We start from the raw sequence: 18,439 nt of genomic DNA, 5'->3' as shown, positions 1-18,439 counted from the left end.
AGTGTGGGATCCGATCTTTTTTTTTCCCTCGCCTCGCAAATGGACCCATTCCACTTTGTTCTCCGACATCACACGCCTGCTAAACCATGGAATCGTAGTAACTTCCGAATACACAGTACCGTGGACATAACTGAAACTCCACCTTGAACAACGGTTATCCCAGGGCCGTGCCGGAGTGTATCAACCATGGTACTATTGGAAAAGATTGAATCTCCACCACTTTTTCTTTCCTGTTTGCTATATCTATTTTGATGTTCTAGTAATGTACGCTATATATATGTACAAGTTCATGTTATTTCCCGCCCCGCCATGCTTCATAGTTTCCGCTCCACCGTCTTGATGTGAAAAAGAGAGGTGTGGCGGGATTGTGGCTGTTGTCGGATAGTGCGGATACCATACGCACAAACATGGAATTTGTGGCTCTGTTCTCGGATAGGTTTCTGATATATAGAGTGGCGGAGGGCTTTTAGTGGCTATAATAATCTCTCGTTTTATTTCCAAGTACTACTCCGTACTCCGTATTGGAAACTAAATTGCTGTCTAAATATCCAAATACATGAATTACGATACTCATCGGGGTTGTATGTCGCAGCGAAATTCCACCTTTTTAACATATTTATTTTTGTGCGTACCGGGCAAAAAAAAACTGCATTCTTGCCCGGTGAAAAATCGATGTTTCGTGGCCCCTCTGCGGGGAGTTATAACAAATGTCACAAAGGTTTTTCTGCGTATAGTGACAAACAGCTCCACTACACAGGTTTTTTTGCCTTCTTCATCCTTAAGCTGGAGAAGTTTCTTGGGTAGTGGACAAGGTGCATGAAGTCCATTTATTGTATGAAATGCTAGCCCTGCAACTAGTATAAAGGAGTGCCTCGGATTTACGTACACCTCATTTCCGAATCCCCGTGGTAGGATGGTTATTCGCGTATTTCTGTAGTATCTTCTTTTCTTTGAAACATATTAAATAGCATTTTTCAAGGCTCTGAATCAATTCTTCGAATTCACCTACAGAACTCTTTAAGCTCCGTTAATAAGGACGCTAATTATCAACGCGGATCGGGGATTCAAGACATGGCCTTTTTAGGTATGGTTCAACATACACAGCTTGACTGGGGCAGCGGAGGCTCAATCCACGGTTAGCCTGTTTTTTTCACTCCCCTATTCCCCGCCCCTTTTCTTTAGCATTCTTTCAATGATTGAAATTCCCACACTGTCTATCATAATCTGACTTGTGGACGAGGACTACATAACATTGGAATCTCCCAAGTTGGATTAATCGGATCAATTGACACACTGCATTATCTTTCAGCACTTCCAAATTTCTGTAAACGTAACCGGAGCTTTTAAGGCTGTTACGTCGCTAAACCTGACGGGGCTTAGGGCATAAAATATAGTGGAGAATACCCGTGTAAGGAAAGAAAAAGACCCACTTTGAAGCTTTACAATTTTCAATGTACGGAGTACCGGTTACTGTACAAATTGTACCTCCGAGCCTGTCCGAAAGAGGATAAATTGATTTGTACGCCTTTTACGGACTTGTGAAATTCGAACCTGAACTTATAAAACAACTTTCTGCACAATACGAATTACACTTATACGCCATGTCTCTTGGGGGATTAGTGGTACTGATAGCCTCGGCATTAGTGTAGCCTATGCCGTCATTGCCAGGTTCGCGTCCCACACTTCTCGCTTTCTGTATTGCGCGTTCGCTTTATAGTGAAAGTTCGCAGATGGCTTCAACGTTTCCAGTCAATTGCAGCTCTCTGTTAATATATGTCCAACCGAGGGAATCGTTTGACTTTCCTTCTACGGAGGACCTGACTAGGCACATGCGGTCGGCCGCTCGGTCACCGTACACTAAACGGGACAATTTGCTTTCGATCTTGGCGCGAATCCCAACTCTCGTGCTCATCACTTTGGATTGGCATTTTGTTTATGTTGCCGATCCGGTATCTTTTTTTTATCTAATGGTAAATCTAAGCATTGGCTCAGATCCCCTCGATCTTTCCTAAGTAGGGTCTGATGGGGATGAAACCCAAACTGGAACCTTGGAATCGTGAACTATAAGTTCACTAAGTCCTGTCTGTGCCCTGAACCCCGACGCACGCGATTCCACCTGGGTAGACTGCGCAACCAGGGGCTAACATATTGACAAATAACATCCATGTGGCCTACAATGTACAACATATGATCGGGTCTACCGAGTTCCACTATGGACGGGATGTCCTGAAAGATCGCGATCCATCTCAGCTGGATACAATACGCAGATGTGGATCTAACTTGCACCCTCTTATGAAAATCAAGCACAAGCATAAGGAGTACGAGAAACAATCTAATTGAGTTTGATGGGCCCAGGTTGCGGCAATTCGTTCCAAGCCAACCACAACCCTGGATAAAACAGATCAATGGCTACGGAGTACTAACTAGCAACATGAACGTGATTGTCCAAATCAATGACAGGACAAGTGTTCACTGATATCAGCAAATCCAAGCGAAATGCGACCGAAGTTGGGTCCGAGAGCCCATGCTGACAGGGGTGTCTCCAATAGCCACCCCCGCAGCTGTTGCCTGTGGAATAATCCCGCTATGCAACCCGCACAAGGCTATGTTCCCTTGGAACTTAATGTTTCATGACGGCATATAAATACGACATACACTCGAAATCGCACACTCACATAGGATTTGAACTGCGCCATCAGGCCCCCCGCAGCAAATGTCATACACCGGTCTGGCGGAGGTTGCCATATCCGCACTCTGATTCGGGATCGTCCAATGATGATGTGCCAATCCATCTCAGCCTCCCCTGCTCTTTAGTTCATTCATGCTCATCCAGTAATATGTTGTCATGGCGATTAGATGTGGGTTGTCCGCTGCAGAGCTAAGTACTCTCAAGGCCTATCAGAGAGTTTATCTGCAAGTACCTCCAGCGGGCTAAGGAGTCCGATACATAAGCAAGGATGAGAGGTTACTTTCCAATCAGCCACAACGGACTATGGCAAGCTAACAATGTTGGCTGCTTCTGACGTGGCAATCCGTCGATGAACCGCCTCTCCCCTCTGTCGAGGGCGATCCTGATAGGGACCTGTCGCACCCATTCGCGATTGCATATGACTATTGGCTGTAGATTGCGTTGTTCATGGCCTAATTCGTCTACTTGCGCTGACATATTCAGCTGAGCCTGCATTTTCGGGGCAGACTTCCCGCTGGCTCCCTTACATATGGCATGGTAATCTCCATATACATTGACCTCGAAGAGCACAACGCGGTTCATGCTACGCCACTGAAATTCAAAACTGGACTACATCCCGAGTGTTTAGTTTGAACCGATGAAACTTGTTCGCATGTCCAATGGTGCCGCCGCAAACACCTGATTCAGGCTGCAACACGGCCAAGTCAGGTTGCTGATCGGTAACTGTTTCCTGATCAGTACGTGGATGGATAGAATGGTTGTTGACCGCTTCTGATCGGTTGGTCGATTTGAAATTCACTCGTCTCTTTCTGTGAAGGGGAGTTGCAACAGCGAGTTCGAAGATATCCCACAACGTTCGTGATGTTGCACAAACAGATTGTTTGAATTAACTATGTTCTCGGTGGGCAAGTAAGGCAGATTGGATATATAGTAGCTGTTAACTATATACCCTTTGAATTTACTCGACCATGCTTGTGTCAATTCTGTTCTTGTACAAGTGTATACTTCAATATTGAATCTGAGGCCCTGATATGTATCTAGGTACTGGACTTTGGGAGACGCTCATATTTCCATCTTGAAAATGAAGGCTTACTAAGAGCATGCTCGCATGACAGAAGAATTTTAGCCACAGAGGTATATCATCGTTATTGTTTGCTATTTTCATGAACGTTCATGTAGTTATATATTGGCCTGATTTATAAGGCACCACAATACTCGAGTCCCCCACGTGATCTCGGGGAAACATACCAGACTAGTCAAGATATTCCGGCCGCTAAAAATTATCTACAGAAAAAAAAAGCGGCAGCGCAACAGTCGCAAGGAAAGCTTCGGCACCACGCTATAATCACCCCTTTGTGTTTAAGAGATGACTGTCTAAAGGCTGGTTTTACAGCCCAAGCTGAATTATTTCTGAATTGATCTTCAGCACCCCCATTTCTGATTTGCACACCGTTTAAAACCATCCGAAACGATCTCTCTGGCTTCGAAGCCCACATCTTCAATCATGGATATCCACCGTTGCCGTTTCGTTTCTTATAACCCACAAGCGATCAATGCACTTGCATTCTCGCATCCCCCATCAGCAGATCTAGCTGGACGTGGCGTACCCACCCTCCGACTCGCGATCGGTCGTGCGAACGGTGATATTGAAATATGGAACCCGATGCGCGGCGCCTGGTTCCAGGAGACCGTGATGCGTGGAGGCAAAGATAGAAGTATCGAAGGACTTGCGTGGACCCTGGATCCCCAGGAGGACGGGCCTGATGGCGCCAAATTACCAGGAAAACTGCGTCTGTTTAGCATCGGATACTCCACGGCCGTCACCGAATGGGATCTCGAGAATGGCCGCCCGTTGCGCCACTCCAGTGGAAACTATGGAGAGATTTGGTGTCTTGCTGCGCAGCCTCGCTGGCAGCCGACCAAGGGCAAAGATGGAAAGATGATTGCTCCCGCTGAGGGCGAGTACACAGGTCAGCACCTCGCCGCAGGATGTGCAGATGGGTCAATTGTCATCTTGTCTACTGCCGATAACGAGCTCAAATTTTTGCGCCTGATGCGTCCCTCAACTAAAAGAGCGCGCGTCCTGAGCGTTACCTTCCAGAACCGCAATACCATTGTCGCGGGTTATGCTGATAGTTCTATCCGTCTCTTCGATATTCGCACTGGCCAGATGCTCCGGACAATCTCTCTGGGCAAAGGTCCCACTGGTGGTCCAAAGGAATTGCTGGTTTGGTCGGTGAAATGTCTCCCTGATGGCACGATCGTTTCCGGTGACTCTGCCGGTGAAATTCGTTTCTGGGATGCAAAGAACTATTCCCTCGTTCAACGGATACAGGGCCACCTCGCCGATACTCTTGATATCGCAGTGAGTGCCAATGGAGATACTGTTATCAGTGGTGGTGCCGATCAGAGGACGGTCGTCTACCGCAAGAAGGAGGGCGAGAAGGGCGACAAGAAGGGTCGCTGGGCTGAGATCATGCATCGTCGCTACCACACCCACGATGTCAAGACATTTGCTGTCTATGAGACAAAGGATATCAGTATCGCTGTGTCTGGAGGTATGTTAACCTTTGCCCGCCATGAATTTGAGGTGTTCTAGCAATGCTAACTTATTTCTTTCAAAGGTCCCGATGCAACACCGATCGTTCTTCCTCTTCGTGAATTCGGAAAGGAACATCATCGCAAGCTTTCGAGTCTCCCGCAGATTCCCCAGCTCACCTCCGCGCCGTCGTCCCGTTTGGTTATGAGTTTCTGGGACAGAGAAGTGAGCTTGTGGCGTGTGTCTCGAGGCCCCGCATCTTTGCATGAGAACATCGATGGCCAACGGCATAGGCTCGTCGGAAAGGTTCTGATCCAGGGCGAGGAAAACATCTCATCGGCGATGCTGTCTTCAGATGGCAAGACGCTCGCTATCGCAACCATTTCTGAGGTCAAACTGTTTTCTCTCCGTCGACGAAAGGGCGATGAGAAGGGTGCTTTGCGCATCCAGAAAATCGAAGTACCCAAGGTACTTTCCGATGAAGGTGCTCGCCTTGTGTCCATCTCCCCCGACGGTCGATGGCTTTCAGTCGTTCGCCCCAACAGCGATATCTACATGGCAAGGATCCAGCAAACCTCTGTATCTAATGAGAAGCCCCAGGTGATGCCACAGTTTGCAAAGCTCAAGAGAGCCACACGTCACGTACGACACGAAAAGGCATCCCACGGAACATTGGGTGACTACGAGAGAACGATACGATCTGTGGTCTTTTCAGATGATGGCAAGGTTCTGGCGAGTGGTGATATCTCTGGTTGTGTCGACACCTGGGTCTTGGAGACAGCGACAGCACCGGCAAACGGTGCGGTCAAACGTAGCGGAGCCTCGGATTCCGACGATGATTCATCCGATGATGAGGACGAGGATGTCGTGATTGAGGGCGAGCGCTGGACTACCGCTGCCACCGAATCACCAATTCCCCGTATGAAGTCCGGCATTACTTTGTTGTCCTTCCGTCCCAGTTCTGCCCCCACACAAAAGCTTCTGGCCAATGCCACGCATCAGTCTGGCGAGTCTCGGCTGATGGTCCTCACAAGTGAGCACCAGCTCATCGAATTCGATGCTCGGGATGGCAAATTGTCCGACTGGTCAAGACGCAATCCCAAGGCCTACCTCCCTGCAGAGTTCCGAGGAGTCAAGGACCGAGCTATGGGCTGCATGTGGGATCTCTTTGAGGGCCGCGAGCGCCTCTGGCTATACGGAGCATCATGGTTGTGGATGTTTGATCTCCTCCAAGACTTCCCCTCCCCGAGGAGGCTGAAGCTGCGAACGAAGAGGGCAAGACCGCGGGTCAGCTTGCCAAGGCATCGAAGCGCAAGCGCGAAGCCCTCGATGACGACGAAGACGAGCGGAGGAAACACAACACCGGTGCCGGTGATCGAATCCCTCAGTCACAGATGGATATTCACTTTGGCACCAAGGTCCGCAAGATTATCGGCAGCGATGAATCACAGGGAGAATGGATCGCACTGGAAAAGGAACGTCCCCGTGTTCTAGGCGAAGACGACGAGGCCTACGAGTACGATGAAACCTTCGCAGCCACCAATGAGTCAACCCTCGCCCGTCTACGACGTGGAGATGCAACTGTCGTCGAAACCCCACAGAAGGGATCTCGGAAGAATCAATCACTCCTCGGTGCCAATGGCGCTATCGATACCCCGAAGAAGCAGTTAGTGGAGGTTAACGGTGCCTCAACTCAGCCTACACGTCGGTGGTGGCACACCTATAAGTACCGTGATATCCTCGGCATCGTTCCTCTCAACACCTTGTCGGATGACGGTTCCGATGACCAGAGCCCGAGTGGGATGCTGGAAGTTGCAGTTGTGGAGCGACCTATGTGGGACGTTGAACTGCCTGGTCGTTATGTCAAGGACTACGAATGAAGCAGAGAGATGTGAAAGGGCTTTCTGTAAAAAATTAGAATGCAGCTGATTCAGACATGTAATTTTGTCATTTGAGCATACTTGGAGGAGCGCATGTTACCGGCGCCTTATGTATAGGGATTCTGAATTGATGATTACCCCAAAAAATAACTCGCCTATACCTCACTCTCGCGTTTCCCTTGTAGTGGATCTAAATATTTCAACAAAGTCATGACAAAGGAAGCTCTCGGGGGTTGGGGACCAAGTGCGGGGCCTTAGGCACAGTTGACTTAAGCCTCCGAACTTGCCCAGGTGGGATCAGCTCACTTGACCTTTGAAACATCTGTACACCCTGAGCCAGCTGATCTTTCTGAAAAGCCCTTTAACCCACCTACTGTCTCCGTGAATCCCGAATCTCCTTCCGATCCGCTTATCGGCTTATCGTCTACACGTCAGCTCCTGTGAAGTCCGACACATCCCCTTCCTTCCATAGACCCTCTGCAAGGCCAGGGATACTTTTTCATAAATTGTGAAACCCCACACTTGACAGAGCACAAATCCTCAAAGACATTAAGGGGTTCAACAGCAGGACTGCAGCATAGGTCCTCCCAAATCGAAGCCAGGGCGGGGCCAACTTCTCCATATCGAAGAAAGCAGGCAAACACGCTGCCCCTTTTCAATAAAGGGCCCGCATATCCCCCTCTAGATTCAAGTGTCAGCACTCCGCTGCTTCGAACTCACCTCTCAGGACTTCAACTGCCATCGCAGATCCCCCACAGAAACACATCCTACGCCTCTCCGGCAATAACCGAATAACTACAGCAACCATGGGTCTCTCATACAACGTCTACTTGACTGCCAACAAGATATTTGGGTGTAAGGGATGCAAGACTCATCTGGCAGACTTTAACGACATCATGAGTCGGGTATGATAACTCAAATTCTATTATTTCTACACACCTCCTGCTATGAATAACATGTTGCTGACACATGACTTTCGACTCACTAGAACTTCCGAGGCCAGCACGGGAAAGCATACCTCTTCAATAAAGTTGTCAACGTCACGCAAGGCGAAGCTGTAGAGCGCAGCATGACGACAGGTCGACATATCGTGCGCGACATCTCCTGCAGACAGTGCAAGGAAACGGTAGGATGGAAATACGACAAGGCATACGAGAGCAGTGAGAAATACAAGGAGGGAAAGTTCATTCTCGAGGAAGAGTTATTCTGTGTCGTTTGTTAGTGGGAGTGAGACTTCCTTCCACTCATTCGATGGCCCTCATGTGTGTCGATCTTGATCTTAAATTCATGCACATGACAGGCCGGTTCCCGATTTTATGATAAGCATGGGACTGCATTCTCTGAGCATTCTTGCGCTTTTGTGCCTTTGAAGACTGATTCTTGCGGCCTGTTTTGCCTTTTCTCAGCTTTGGTGTTTGCGAAAGGCGTTACAAGGATTATTTGGGCGGGTGTTTTTTGCACAGTTTCTTTGGACCAGATGGAACCGGAACCAGCTACACATTTACAGAGCAGGACCTTGAGTGTCATGCCAGGCTTTCCGATGCGTCCTTGGAATACAGTTTGATGGCTTATCTCTCTCCCACCTAACGATCAACAACAATCTATAAGAGTTGATAGTCTGCTCGGAGTAGTAGCTCAAATTCCTGGACTATTCTGTCTATATCCAAATACATACATCATATACAAGGAAACCTTCGTATTAGAAAATCAGCCACGTCCATCTACATCCTATTTCCGGCATCGCTTTCAGTGGATACCAACCACTGTGGGCATAGTGTACCAGCCCCACCAAATGATTCGCACAGAAGCCCGAGACTGGAGAATTAGTCAATAGACTTCTTTTTAACCCATTCGGATCCGTCTGCAATCTGATCGTTAGATATTGAAGAAATTTGGCAATATCCACTATCATTGTAGCAAAGGCCGACTCCGAATTCCCCCATCAAACCCCAAAGTAAGTCTCTGCTATCATACTTCAACTGCCAGATTTCTCTGTAAGAGATTGAAAATTGACATCGTCAGAATGACTCCCGCCCCCTCAGATTCTGGTATGATGCAGGCGGTCGTGTTTCACGGCCCCTATAAGGTCGCCGTTGAGCAGAGGCCTATTCCCAAGGTGCAAAACCCGGAGGATATTGTAGTCAAAGTGGGGTATACTGCGCTTTGTGGAAGGTGAGATTGATCTATACCTATTTTACGACAACGCCATTAGTGCTGATTCTCATAATACTCTATAGTGAGCTGCACATGTTCCGTGGCGTGGAGCCCGCAGGAACGGGATTCATCATGGGCCATGAGTTCGTGGGCGAGATCGTTGAGATGGGTAGCGCCGTTAAGACTCTCAAGAAGGGTGACCGTGTTGTCACTGCGTTTACTACTTCCTGGTAAGCATACTCACTAGATGCTCATTTTACAGTGCGCTTGTAGGTACGAACGTTGTGTTGACATCATGATAGCGGTGAATGCTTCTACTGCAAGCAAGGGTGGTCTTCTCGCTGTGATAAGAACGAACTTTTCGGATGTGACAGCTTGAACGGCGGACAGGCTGAATATGTGGGTTTCTAAGCATATTATGCATTTGCTCCATATGCTGATATCAGACTAAACAGGCCCGAATCCCGAATGCCGACGGTTCCGTCATGAAGGCCCCCGAGGGTGTTGACGAGAAGTATCTGGTGCTCATGGGAGATATCTTCCCCACAGGCTGGTTTGCAGCCAACAATGCATTCAAGAACTCGACCCCCGAGCAGATTGCTGAACAAACAGTAGTCCTGATTGGATGTGGACCTGTCGGTCTCTGTGCCCTCATCAATGCTCTAGAGTATAAGCCCAAACATATCCTTGCGGTTGACTCGGTCCCCTCGAGACTGGAGCTTGCTAAATCACTCGGTGCCGAGCCATGGAACTTCCAGCTGGACCGGGCTGGTCTTGACAAGCGTGTTCAGGAGTTGACAAATGGACGTGGTGCCGATGCTGTCATTGAAGTCGTCGGGTTGAGCCCTGCCTTGCGCACTGGCTTCGAACTGCTGCGGCCTTGGGGAACCATTAGTAGTGTGGGTGTCCACAATGGAGAGGTAAGTAGATCTGAATTTAGTCATGGTATTGCTGCTAATGAAGTGCTTAGATTCCATGGGACGGCAACGATGCCTATTCCAAGAACCTCACTGTCCAGATGGGGCGATGCCCTGTTCGGTCTGTTGCTCCTCAAGCTCTGGAGGTGCTCAAGAGAAACCAACACAAGCTTGGCTTCATGGCCGATCATGTTATGCCCCTCTCAGAGGCAGTGGAGGGTTATGAGATATTCAACAAGATGCAGGTGCAAAAGGTGATATTCAAGGCTGATCAGTAGAGAATCTATACTCCATATATAGGGTGTTGATATAGACCCCTGTCTGAAATCCATGTACCGCTTTCCTAATTAGAATTCTGTAATGGTTTCTGCCATTCCATATTCTTTCTGCCATGTATTCTGCCCACTATTAATTCTGGTTTACATAGTACAAAGACCTGCACTTTGAACATAAGTTATTACTTATGAGATATGATATAAATGGCATATTCTTGTTAGTAGTTTACATATAAAGTGCAGGTACCTGGCTACATCGTATGGGGACGTCATAAGAAGGCGGTATATAAAACTAGAAGGCGGTGAGAGAAGTATCAGGCAAAACCAGGTGTCAAGGCAGGAGCGGTACCCAATTAGGAACTTCCACCTGAAAGCTCAGGCAGGGAGGGGGTTTATCCAAAGGGGGGTACAAATATCAATTCCCTATATATATCACCAGGTAATATTAAATAGAATAAGCAACAGAAGAGTAGAAATATTTTAAAAAAAATTCATTAAAAAAAAGAAGAAGAGGTAACAAAAAAAAAAGAGGTAGATTTTCATACTCGGGTCTCCGCTTAAAGCAAAACACTCACTTCAACCTCTTCACTCTTTCACATCTCCATCTTTCTCCTCACCTTCTTCCTTTCTTCCTCTCTTCTCCCCCCCCCTTCTTTTTCGCTCATCGGCTTTTCCTATTCATTCCTCTTCTCCCTCTCTTAATCCGAGATTCTGCCGCTTTCCCCTCCCATCCATTTCTCCACTTCCTAATCTCCCTCTGTGAGTCCTCACTCTTTCTAGTTTGATCTCATTCCACGAAATCCCCCCCCCCACTTCAACATTTGCGCATGGCGTGTGTCTCATGCGCACTTCTTTCTGCCTCTGTTGCAAAGCTGACTTTGCCACTATTTGAATGTGAAGTCTCTACCGTCTGCATCCCGCGACCGTACGGTCTTAAAGAAACCTTCTATCCCGCCACTCGATCCTTTCAAACCACTTTTCCCACCTCCATCCATTACCGACAAAAATGGATTCCACTGAGATTCACCAAACCACCGTCGTGGACGAGCCCATGACCGATAACTTCAACGACAACCTCGCCGATCAAGGTGATCTCGAGGCCCCCCTCAAGACCGAGGAGGAGTATGCTATTGCTGAGCTGACTCTGCGTGCTATTGTCTCCTCTAAGGAGGCTGGTGTCATCATCGGAAAGGCTGGCAAGAACGTTGCCGACCTCCGCGACGAGACCGGTGTCAAGGCCGGTGTCAGCAAGGTAGTTCCCGGTGTCCATGACCGTGTCCTGACCGTTACTGGTCAATTGCGCTCGCTTGCTCGGGCCTATGCGATCGTCGCAAAGGGTCTTTTGGAGGGTGCCCCGCAAATGGGCATGGGTGGCATTGTCTCTAACAATGGGACCCACCGTAAGTGATATCTTTTTTTTCCGCCGTATTTTGATTTGGGCTCGTTCCTCTGTATGGGGAGTTTAAGGGACCCATACAGAGAGTCAGAAAATTTTCATCCCGATCCGAGCCTGTTCTAACTTTTCTCCAGCCATTCGCCTTCTTATCTCCCACAACCAGATGGGTACCATCATTGGACGACAGGGTCTGAAGATCAAGCACATTCAGGATGCATCGGGTGTTCGGATGGTCGCGCAGAAGGAAATGCTCCCCCAATCCACAGAGCGCATTGTTGAGGTCCAGGGTACCCCCGAGGGCATCGAGAAGGCCATCTGGGAAATCGGCAAGTGTCTGCTTGACGACTGGCAGCGTGGCACCGGCACTGTTCTCTACAACCCCGCCGTGCGCGCTTCTCTCAGCGGCTCGCAGCCGATCAGCAACAACCCCCCGGCTGGAAATGGCTACCAGAACAACAGCAACAGCCGTCAGTACAACCGCACCGGCAACGGCGCCGACTTCAGCGATGGTAGCTATAACCGCCGATCCAATTCCGATGCCGGAAACCGCGGCTACCCCCTAGTTACGGAAGATGGCGAAGAGATCCAGACCCAGAACATCAGCATTCCTGCGGACATGGTTGGATGCATCATCGGCCGAGGCGGAACCAAGATCACGGAGATCCGCCGAAGCTCTGGTGCTCGCATTTCGATCGCCAAGGCTCCTCATGACGAGACCGGCGAGCGCATGTTCACCATCATGGGAAGTGCCCAGGCTAACGAAAAGGCCCTGTACCTTCTCTATGAGAACCTGGAAGCTGAGAAGACTCGCCGCAGCCAGCTTCCCCAGGAGTAAATCCTTTGGGATCCTCTCTAGTGTGTGTGCGGATGAGACGGTCCTAGCAGGACTCCTTTGTGTTCTCTGACCTTACGACTTCCTTGGAGACTTGTCGGTCACGATCAACGGCGGTCATGTGCTAGCGCTTCTTTTATTTTCTTATTATTCCTCTATTTCATTCTGCTTTAAGTCTTCTTTCTCTCTTGATCTTCTCCCTCGGCTCTCTTCTTGAGGTTCTAGCCTCACGCCGTCTTATTCACAAAAAAGGCAAAAGTTCACTGCGATGGATGGAGGGTACACATGCGTATTAGATACCAAGTTTGTGTGGTCTATTGACCATTGTGCGTTGAATTGAATCGCAGCCCGAAAGTCTCTCGATCCTAACCCTCAACTTTGTCAATCACAACAGCCTCACGCCATTCCCTTCCTCGCTACCCACATCCTGAACTGTCACCGTGATGTCCTTAATCCGTCTTTACCCCGACTCCTGAACCACAGACCTCTCCGCCACTATCCCGGTCTCTACCTCCTCCTTGTCCTTGTCATCGTTCCACCTTGTACGTCGCCAGTTTAAAGCTAGCGGCGTATATTGATCCTTGTTTTTCCTCCACTCTTATCTCCTCAACTTATGTACTCCGTTCTCGTTCCCTTCCGATCCCTGATTTACTGCAACGCTATCACCTTTTACCAACCCTACCCTCTCCTTATTGTGGTGTATCTTGACCCTTGAAAACGAAACCTTGAAATAATAAAAAAACGCTTCTCGTCTCCTAATTACCCCCTTTCATGTATCTCCTCGCTGCGTACCACCTTGGCTGTTGTTCTCAAATATGAATATTTGGTGTTGAATGTCGAAATAAGACATTGCCATTATCTGAATCTCATGACAACTCCAGAAAAGATGTGATTTCTTATCTCCTGCAGGTAGACCCTTCGGTTTATCTGCTAAAATATCTTTGTACGATGGTCTGTCCAACTGGTTCATGTTAAGATCATGTTTCTTAGTAAGGTGTCTGAGCAATTCATTCTATATTACAATCTGTAAGCTGGTGGGTGCTTGAAGCATCTATCTATACTAGGAATCTTTCTATGAGACGAAAGCAGAGCGCCTTGTAAAGCAATAAATCAACAAGAAAGTTCTTGAATATCTCATTTCATTCCATTCCATCATTATGTAAATGCTCGTGACTCACGGACAAAAGAGATAAGAAAAAAAGACCAACCTACGGGTAACAGACCTAGATACAAAACGTGCCCGTAAGGGAGAGAAATGACAAAAGAATAAACATGAAGGGAAAAAAAAAGAAAGCAAGGAAAAGTAAAGTGACATCAACATCCCTAGGGCGGGTACACAAATGAAATAGTGCCACGCGGTAGAGTATTATGGACAAGAGACGCCGCCAATGGTAGGTTTTGTACATGAATTTGACAAATCACTCGTAGACATGTTAGTCCATGGTGAGATGGTGTGTCGTTGCCGTCGGAGATATTTCCCATAGACAAAGATCACATATAGAGAATAGAACGGGTAATGTGCTGGCAGCGTGAGGTGGTTTCATTTCGGAAATAACACAGAGGAGATTCGTTAGAATGCATAGGAAATGTTTTGTGAAACCGTGGACAGGTAAAACTTTGAAGTGCCATGACTGGTGAGACATGCATATAACAAGCAAAGTCCTCTCAAAAGGGAACGAGAACGCCGATGTCGAAGCAGATGTCCGAAAGAAAAAGGATCAGATGCGGGGTCGCTGCGTAAAAGAGTTGAAGGTGACGTAAACGGATATGTCGACGGTTGGCATGCATGCATGATGGGATTCAGTCAGAGGATATGGGAGGTGTGGACGTTAATCGATGCTGTCGTCGAGGTTTACATTGTTGAGGGTAGCCGGGACACGGTTTCGAAGGCCGAATCTCCGTGCGCCTAAGCTGTTCGTTCGCAGTCGTGGTGTTTGGATTGGCGTGTAGCTGGTTGCCACTTTGCTCGATGGGGTCGAGATTCTGGTCTGGGAGGGTTCCATTTGGGGCAATCGCAGACTTTCTTCGACAGGGGATGCCTGTATGTTATTGGAAGAGAAGCTAGGCGTTAGGCCGTAACGGCGAGACCCAGCCTGGATGTTGGAGCGGGATGTCGCAGGAGTGTACGTAACAGGGCTCATGTAGCTTCTGCGGAATGAGAGACTGGATGAGAGAGTCGGTGTCCGGGGCTCTGATGGCTGTGCCTGCGACTGGGGGATTTGTGACGACTGGTATTGCGGGGAGCGGGGGGAGTACCCTAGACCGCTCTGGTCCTGCTGCATACCGGAAATAGAGCGGGACAAAGTCTGACCTTGGGAGAATCGTTGCCGAGGAGGGGGGATGGCTTGCGCAGGAAGCGGTGTGCCAATTTCTGTATTGGCTCTGGAGACCGAACGACTATGTGGACTTTCAGTCTCTCCACTTTCCTCGCCAATGGTCTGCCTGCGGCTGCGGAGGGAAGTTGACATGCGATTGAGGCGGGTGGTTGGGTTAGGTATGCCGGGAGATTGGGTTGGACTCTGCTTCATATCCGTCGTGTTTCCAGGGCTGGCATTGACCATGGATGCTCGACGTGCCTCAAGGCGACTGGAGATGCGAGTCGTGCTATGGCGCCGCTCAATGGCTTCGGGCTCGTGGTTCCCATTTCGCTGATACGTTGGTATGGACATACGAGCATCCACCCCCGTACCATTCGATAGTTGGGGCTGCACGCCTGTCTCGCGGCTGGACGACGGTCGGACACTCTTTAGCTGCTCATCTGTCAAGGCCAGGCAAAGCTCAGTCAGGCTACGGCACACACTGTCCGCTTTGCGGCGGGCATGTCGTTCAGGTGAGGAGTATCCTCCATTCACAACAGAGACGGTACCCGACGGTGCGGCATTGACGCCCAATGCGGTGGAAAGGTTCAAAGCATCGGTTATTGTCGCCTCGAGGGAGGTGTACACGTCACCGCTCAAGACAAGTTTTGCCTTGGCCAATGCGGATTGCAGAATTGGGTGCACCGGGCTATGTTCGGTATCTGCAGCTGAGATGCTGGCTTTGCGGCGTTGCTTCGGTGAGGAGGATAAGGTGGTAACGGCAGTGTTTGCCGTCCGCGGTCTCTCATTGGTAGGGGTGTACATCGCCGCCGAGGATGATGGAGGCAGCTTCCCCGTCAATTCCAACTTTTTGATCCGATCTTTGAGATCATCTAGTTCGTCCCAAACAGTCGAGGGGGCCGTGGTGGACAATGTCGACTCGGTTCCATCGGCGCGCGATCGTTCTGTATCGGCTCGCGGTCGCCCGGTCACTTCAGAGCTAGAAGGTTGTCGGGTGCTTCGAATTGTAGAGAGTCCCGAATGTCGATTGATGCGTGGATCATTCAGAGAGGACCGACGCTCCTGTTCCTCGGCGGCAGAAGGTGTGCGCGGTGATGTTTCTGGGCTCGTACGGCTGAACCGGCTTCGTGGAACGCCGACAGCGGATCGCGCCCCGGATCCGAGGGTGCTGTAGCGAGAGCGACCTGAGTCGTCCAAAGGATGGGCGGATGACGCTGGCGTGTGGATAGAGCTGTAGGGGGCAGTGGGGGAATCATTTTGGAAATGCAAGGGGTTGTCGATATTGCTGTATCGCTGATCGGGTGAGGGGGTTTGTTCTGTCGTTGGCGACCGTAGACTTTGGCTAGAATAACCAAGCCTTGACTAGTTCATATATTCTCGTTAGCTGGGAGTCGCAAGAATGGCGTTAAGCGGATGCCACGATGGAATGCCCAAGCGATCAGGAATGCGATCGGCTCAAGTGTATTATTCTCACTTACCCGTCTAAAATCTGAACGACCTATCGAGTCGCGACGGCCCGAATCGGCTCTCGCAATATTTAGGAACACATCCTCGTTCTTTGGGCGGCCCTCGTCCATCGAGGACTTGTCCTCGATGCGAGTACCGTTTAAACCGTTAAGACGAGCATTTTCATTTAAGGTTCTGGTTGCTCCAGAATACGCCAGACTTGATGGCATTGTTCTTTTCACATCAGGGCGATCTTGGTATAATTCGTCCTGTCTGGGCCTCTTCGAGGCATAGGAAGATTCAGAAGCTTGGGGGCTGGGTGAGCTGAAGCTGAGGACGGATCGCCGGGCGCGGTGCAATAAGGAGCGTTTGGTGGTTAGATTGGGTGTTTCATCGGTGGGGCCGTCGAAGCGAGTGTGCAACGACAAAGAACGCGAGTGAGGAAAAGGTTGGAAATGCTGATTGACCTTGGGCTGAAAATGGTCACGGGAACCTGCAGCCATCTGTACTTTGTACACTGTAGGAGTACAGTGTAGGACCTCGGGAGAAGGTACTTTGATTCTGGGGAAAGGCTAGTATTGTATAGTTCCGACGGATTGGAAATATGCACAGATCATAGTTGCAGTATGTCAGTAAGGACTTGTGGACTTGACCTGTCAGAATATTCAATGCGGGTATACACTGAAAATTTTCAATATTGAGCCTTCCCTAGTTTTGTTCTTAATATTGAAATTTGGGAGTGTACAAAATGGTCTAGACACGATATGGATATATGGACCTAGTAGTCTACCTACATGTAGGTAGTCTAGTCTAGTGTCCCTAGGGCTATTCTACATAAAAATTTGAGATATAAGAAAAGGGAAAGAAATGGAAGAGGAAACGAAGGAAAAGTGAAAAAAACAACAAATAAAGCATTGAACCATGGTTCAGCCTCCCTGAAGACCATGGTTACTTTGAAACAACTGAACTTGACAGTTACTAATGGTTTTTTTCAACCCAAATCGCTCTATACTTGGTCTATAGTATCTGAATGTAGACTCTGGTAACCATTTGATTGAGGTCAATCTTGGGGAAGAAGCAAAGTGGGTTGGACCCTTCATTTACAATCTACGTCATGCCGAACGTGTTGACAAAGGTTATTACGCTACTTTCAGTTCTGAAAATACTAAAATATAAAGTGGGCTTGAACCAAGAGAAGAATTCTGGGCATTGAAGTTGTTGCTGTTAATTATGCTTTTCAAGGTCAAGTACGGAGTACGGAGTAACAACCTTGGAAGGTACGGGGAACTCCATAGTGCGGCACTGCCTGAACCTTCCAAGGTTAGATCACTACAATATACGGCGTACGGAGTCCTTTATAAATCATTGGAATATAAGGCTATACTTAGAGAATAAATAAGCAAGGTGAGGCCAATAAAGGGGCTTCTTCAGTGATCCATGCCCTCTCTGTACACAATATACCTTGTCGTGCTATAACTCAAGGATCCCTACGGTCCTAGCACATAACGCTTTGTCTAGATCCTCAAGGCCATCCATGGATATATAGTGACGTACTTTGTAAGCTAAATCTTTCAACCTAGGCACTGCCACTTCGCTAGCGTGACAAATCCATGTGCAAATTGCAATCTACATAAGCATACGGAGTACAGTCAGTACAGAGGACCAATTTGGTACTTTGGATTTTAATATTAGTGAATCATTAGGGATCTAATTGTGGAATAGTCCGAAGAGCTTTATATATACGGCTGGATGATACCATTTACAATTTATATCAATAATAAACGAGACCTGGAGTTAATCCGTATGGAGTAGTTTAATTGAGCTGTTGTTTGCCACAAACCAATGGAAAGTGTTCAAGCCTGAAACACGAGCATGCTAAGCGTAAGTTGCCATCGCAATTCCCATTTATTTTTAGAAGTTGATGGTGAAACATCTGAAGTTCCCTGATTTCAGAACCCAGAGAAAGGGGTTCATCTATCTGGTACTTTGCACA

The 18,439-nt window shown here is 48.5% G+C and overlaps 5 protein-coding genes across 5 annotated transcripts; 4 read left to right on the top strand and 1 right to left on the bottom strand.

The window, feature by feature from the left end:
- Positions 1-4,193: 4,193 nt before the first annotated feature.
- ura7 (small subunit rRNA maturation protein UTP4) lies at positions 4,194-7,108 on the top strand (the record flags this gene model as incomplete). The annotated part of the gene is given in 3 exon segments (XM_056720583.1): positions 4,194-5,247; positions 5,314-6,445; positions 6,463-7,108. The coding sequence occupies 3 exon segments, from the start codon at positions 4,194-4,196 to the stop codon at positions 7,106-7,108; spliced, it is 2,832 nt and encodes a 943-aa protein (XP_056584718.1).
- Positions 7,109-7,914: 806 nt separating this feature from the next.
- On the top strand, positions 7,915-8,330 carry N7517_002852 (putative Yippee zinc-binding protein Moh1; the record flags this gene model as incomplete). Its single annotated transcript, XM_056720582.1, has 2 exons — positions 7,915-8,013; positions 8,097-8,330. The coding sequence occupies 2 exons, from the start codon at positions 7,915-7,917 to the stop codon at positions 8,328-8,330; spliced, it is 333 nt and encodes a 110-aa protein (XP_056584717.1).
- Positions 8,331-9,131: 801 nt separating this feature from the next.
- N7517_002851 (alcohol dehydrogenase family protein) lies at positions 9,132-10,457 on the top strand (the record flags this gene model as incomplete). Its single annotated transcript, XM_056720581.1, has 5 exons — positions 9,132-9,280; positions 9,346-9,492; positions 9,565-9,661; positions 9,718-10,182; positions 10,233-10,457. 5 exons carry the CDS (start codon positions 9,132-9,134, stop codon positions 10,455-10,457), a joined length of 1,083 nt encoding a protein of 360 aa, XP_056584716.1.
- Positions 10,458-11,460: 1,003 nt separating this feature from the next.
- On the top strand, positions 11,461-12,685 carry N7517_002850 (KH domain-containing protein; the record flags this gene model as incomplete). Its single annotated transcript, XM_056720580.1, has 2 exons — positions 11,461-11,854; positions 11,985-12,685. 2 exons carry the CDS (start codon positions 11,461-11,463, stop codon positions 12,683-12,685), a joined length of 1,095 nt encoding a protein of 364 aa, XP_056584715.1.
- A 1,826-nt stretch (positions 12,686-14,511) lies between these two features.
- Positions 14,512-16,949, bottom strand: N7517_002849 (putative LPXTG-motif cell wall anchor domain protein; the record flags this gene model as incomplete). Its single annotated transcript, XM_056720579.1, has 2 exons — positions 14,512-16,362; positions 16,479-16,949. 2 exons carry the CDS (start codon positions 16,947-16,949, stop codon positions 14,512-14,514), a joined length of 2,322 nt encoding a protein of 773 aa, XP_056584714.1.
- Between the last annotated feature and the right edge of the window lie 1,490 nt (positions 16,950-18,439).

The sequence above is a fragment of the Penicillium concentricum genome, assembly GCF_028827145.1.
Source record: "Penicillium concentricum strain IBT 3081 chromosome Unknown utg000001l_segment0_segment0, whole genome shotgun sequence".
Taxonomy (NCBI): domain Eukaryota; kingdom Fungi; phylum Ascomycota; class Eurotiomycetes; order Eurotiales; family Aspergillaceae; genus Penicillium; species Penicillium concentricum.
The sequence above is the reverse complement of the archived record's forward strand: the minus strand, read 5'-3'. Positions and strand labels throughout refer to the sequence as shown.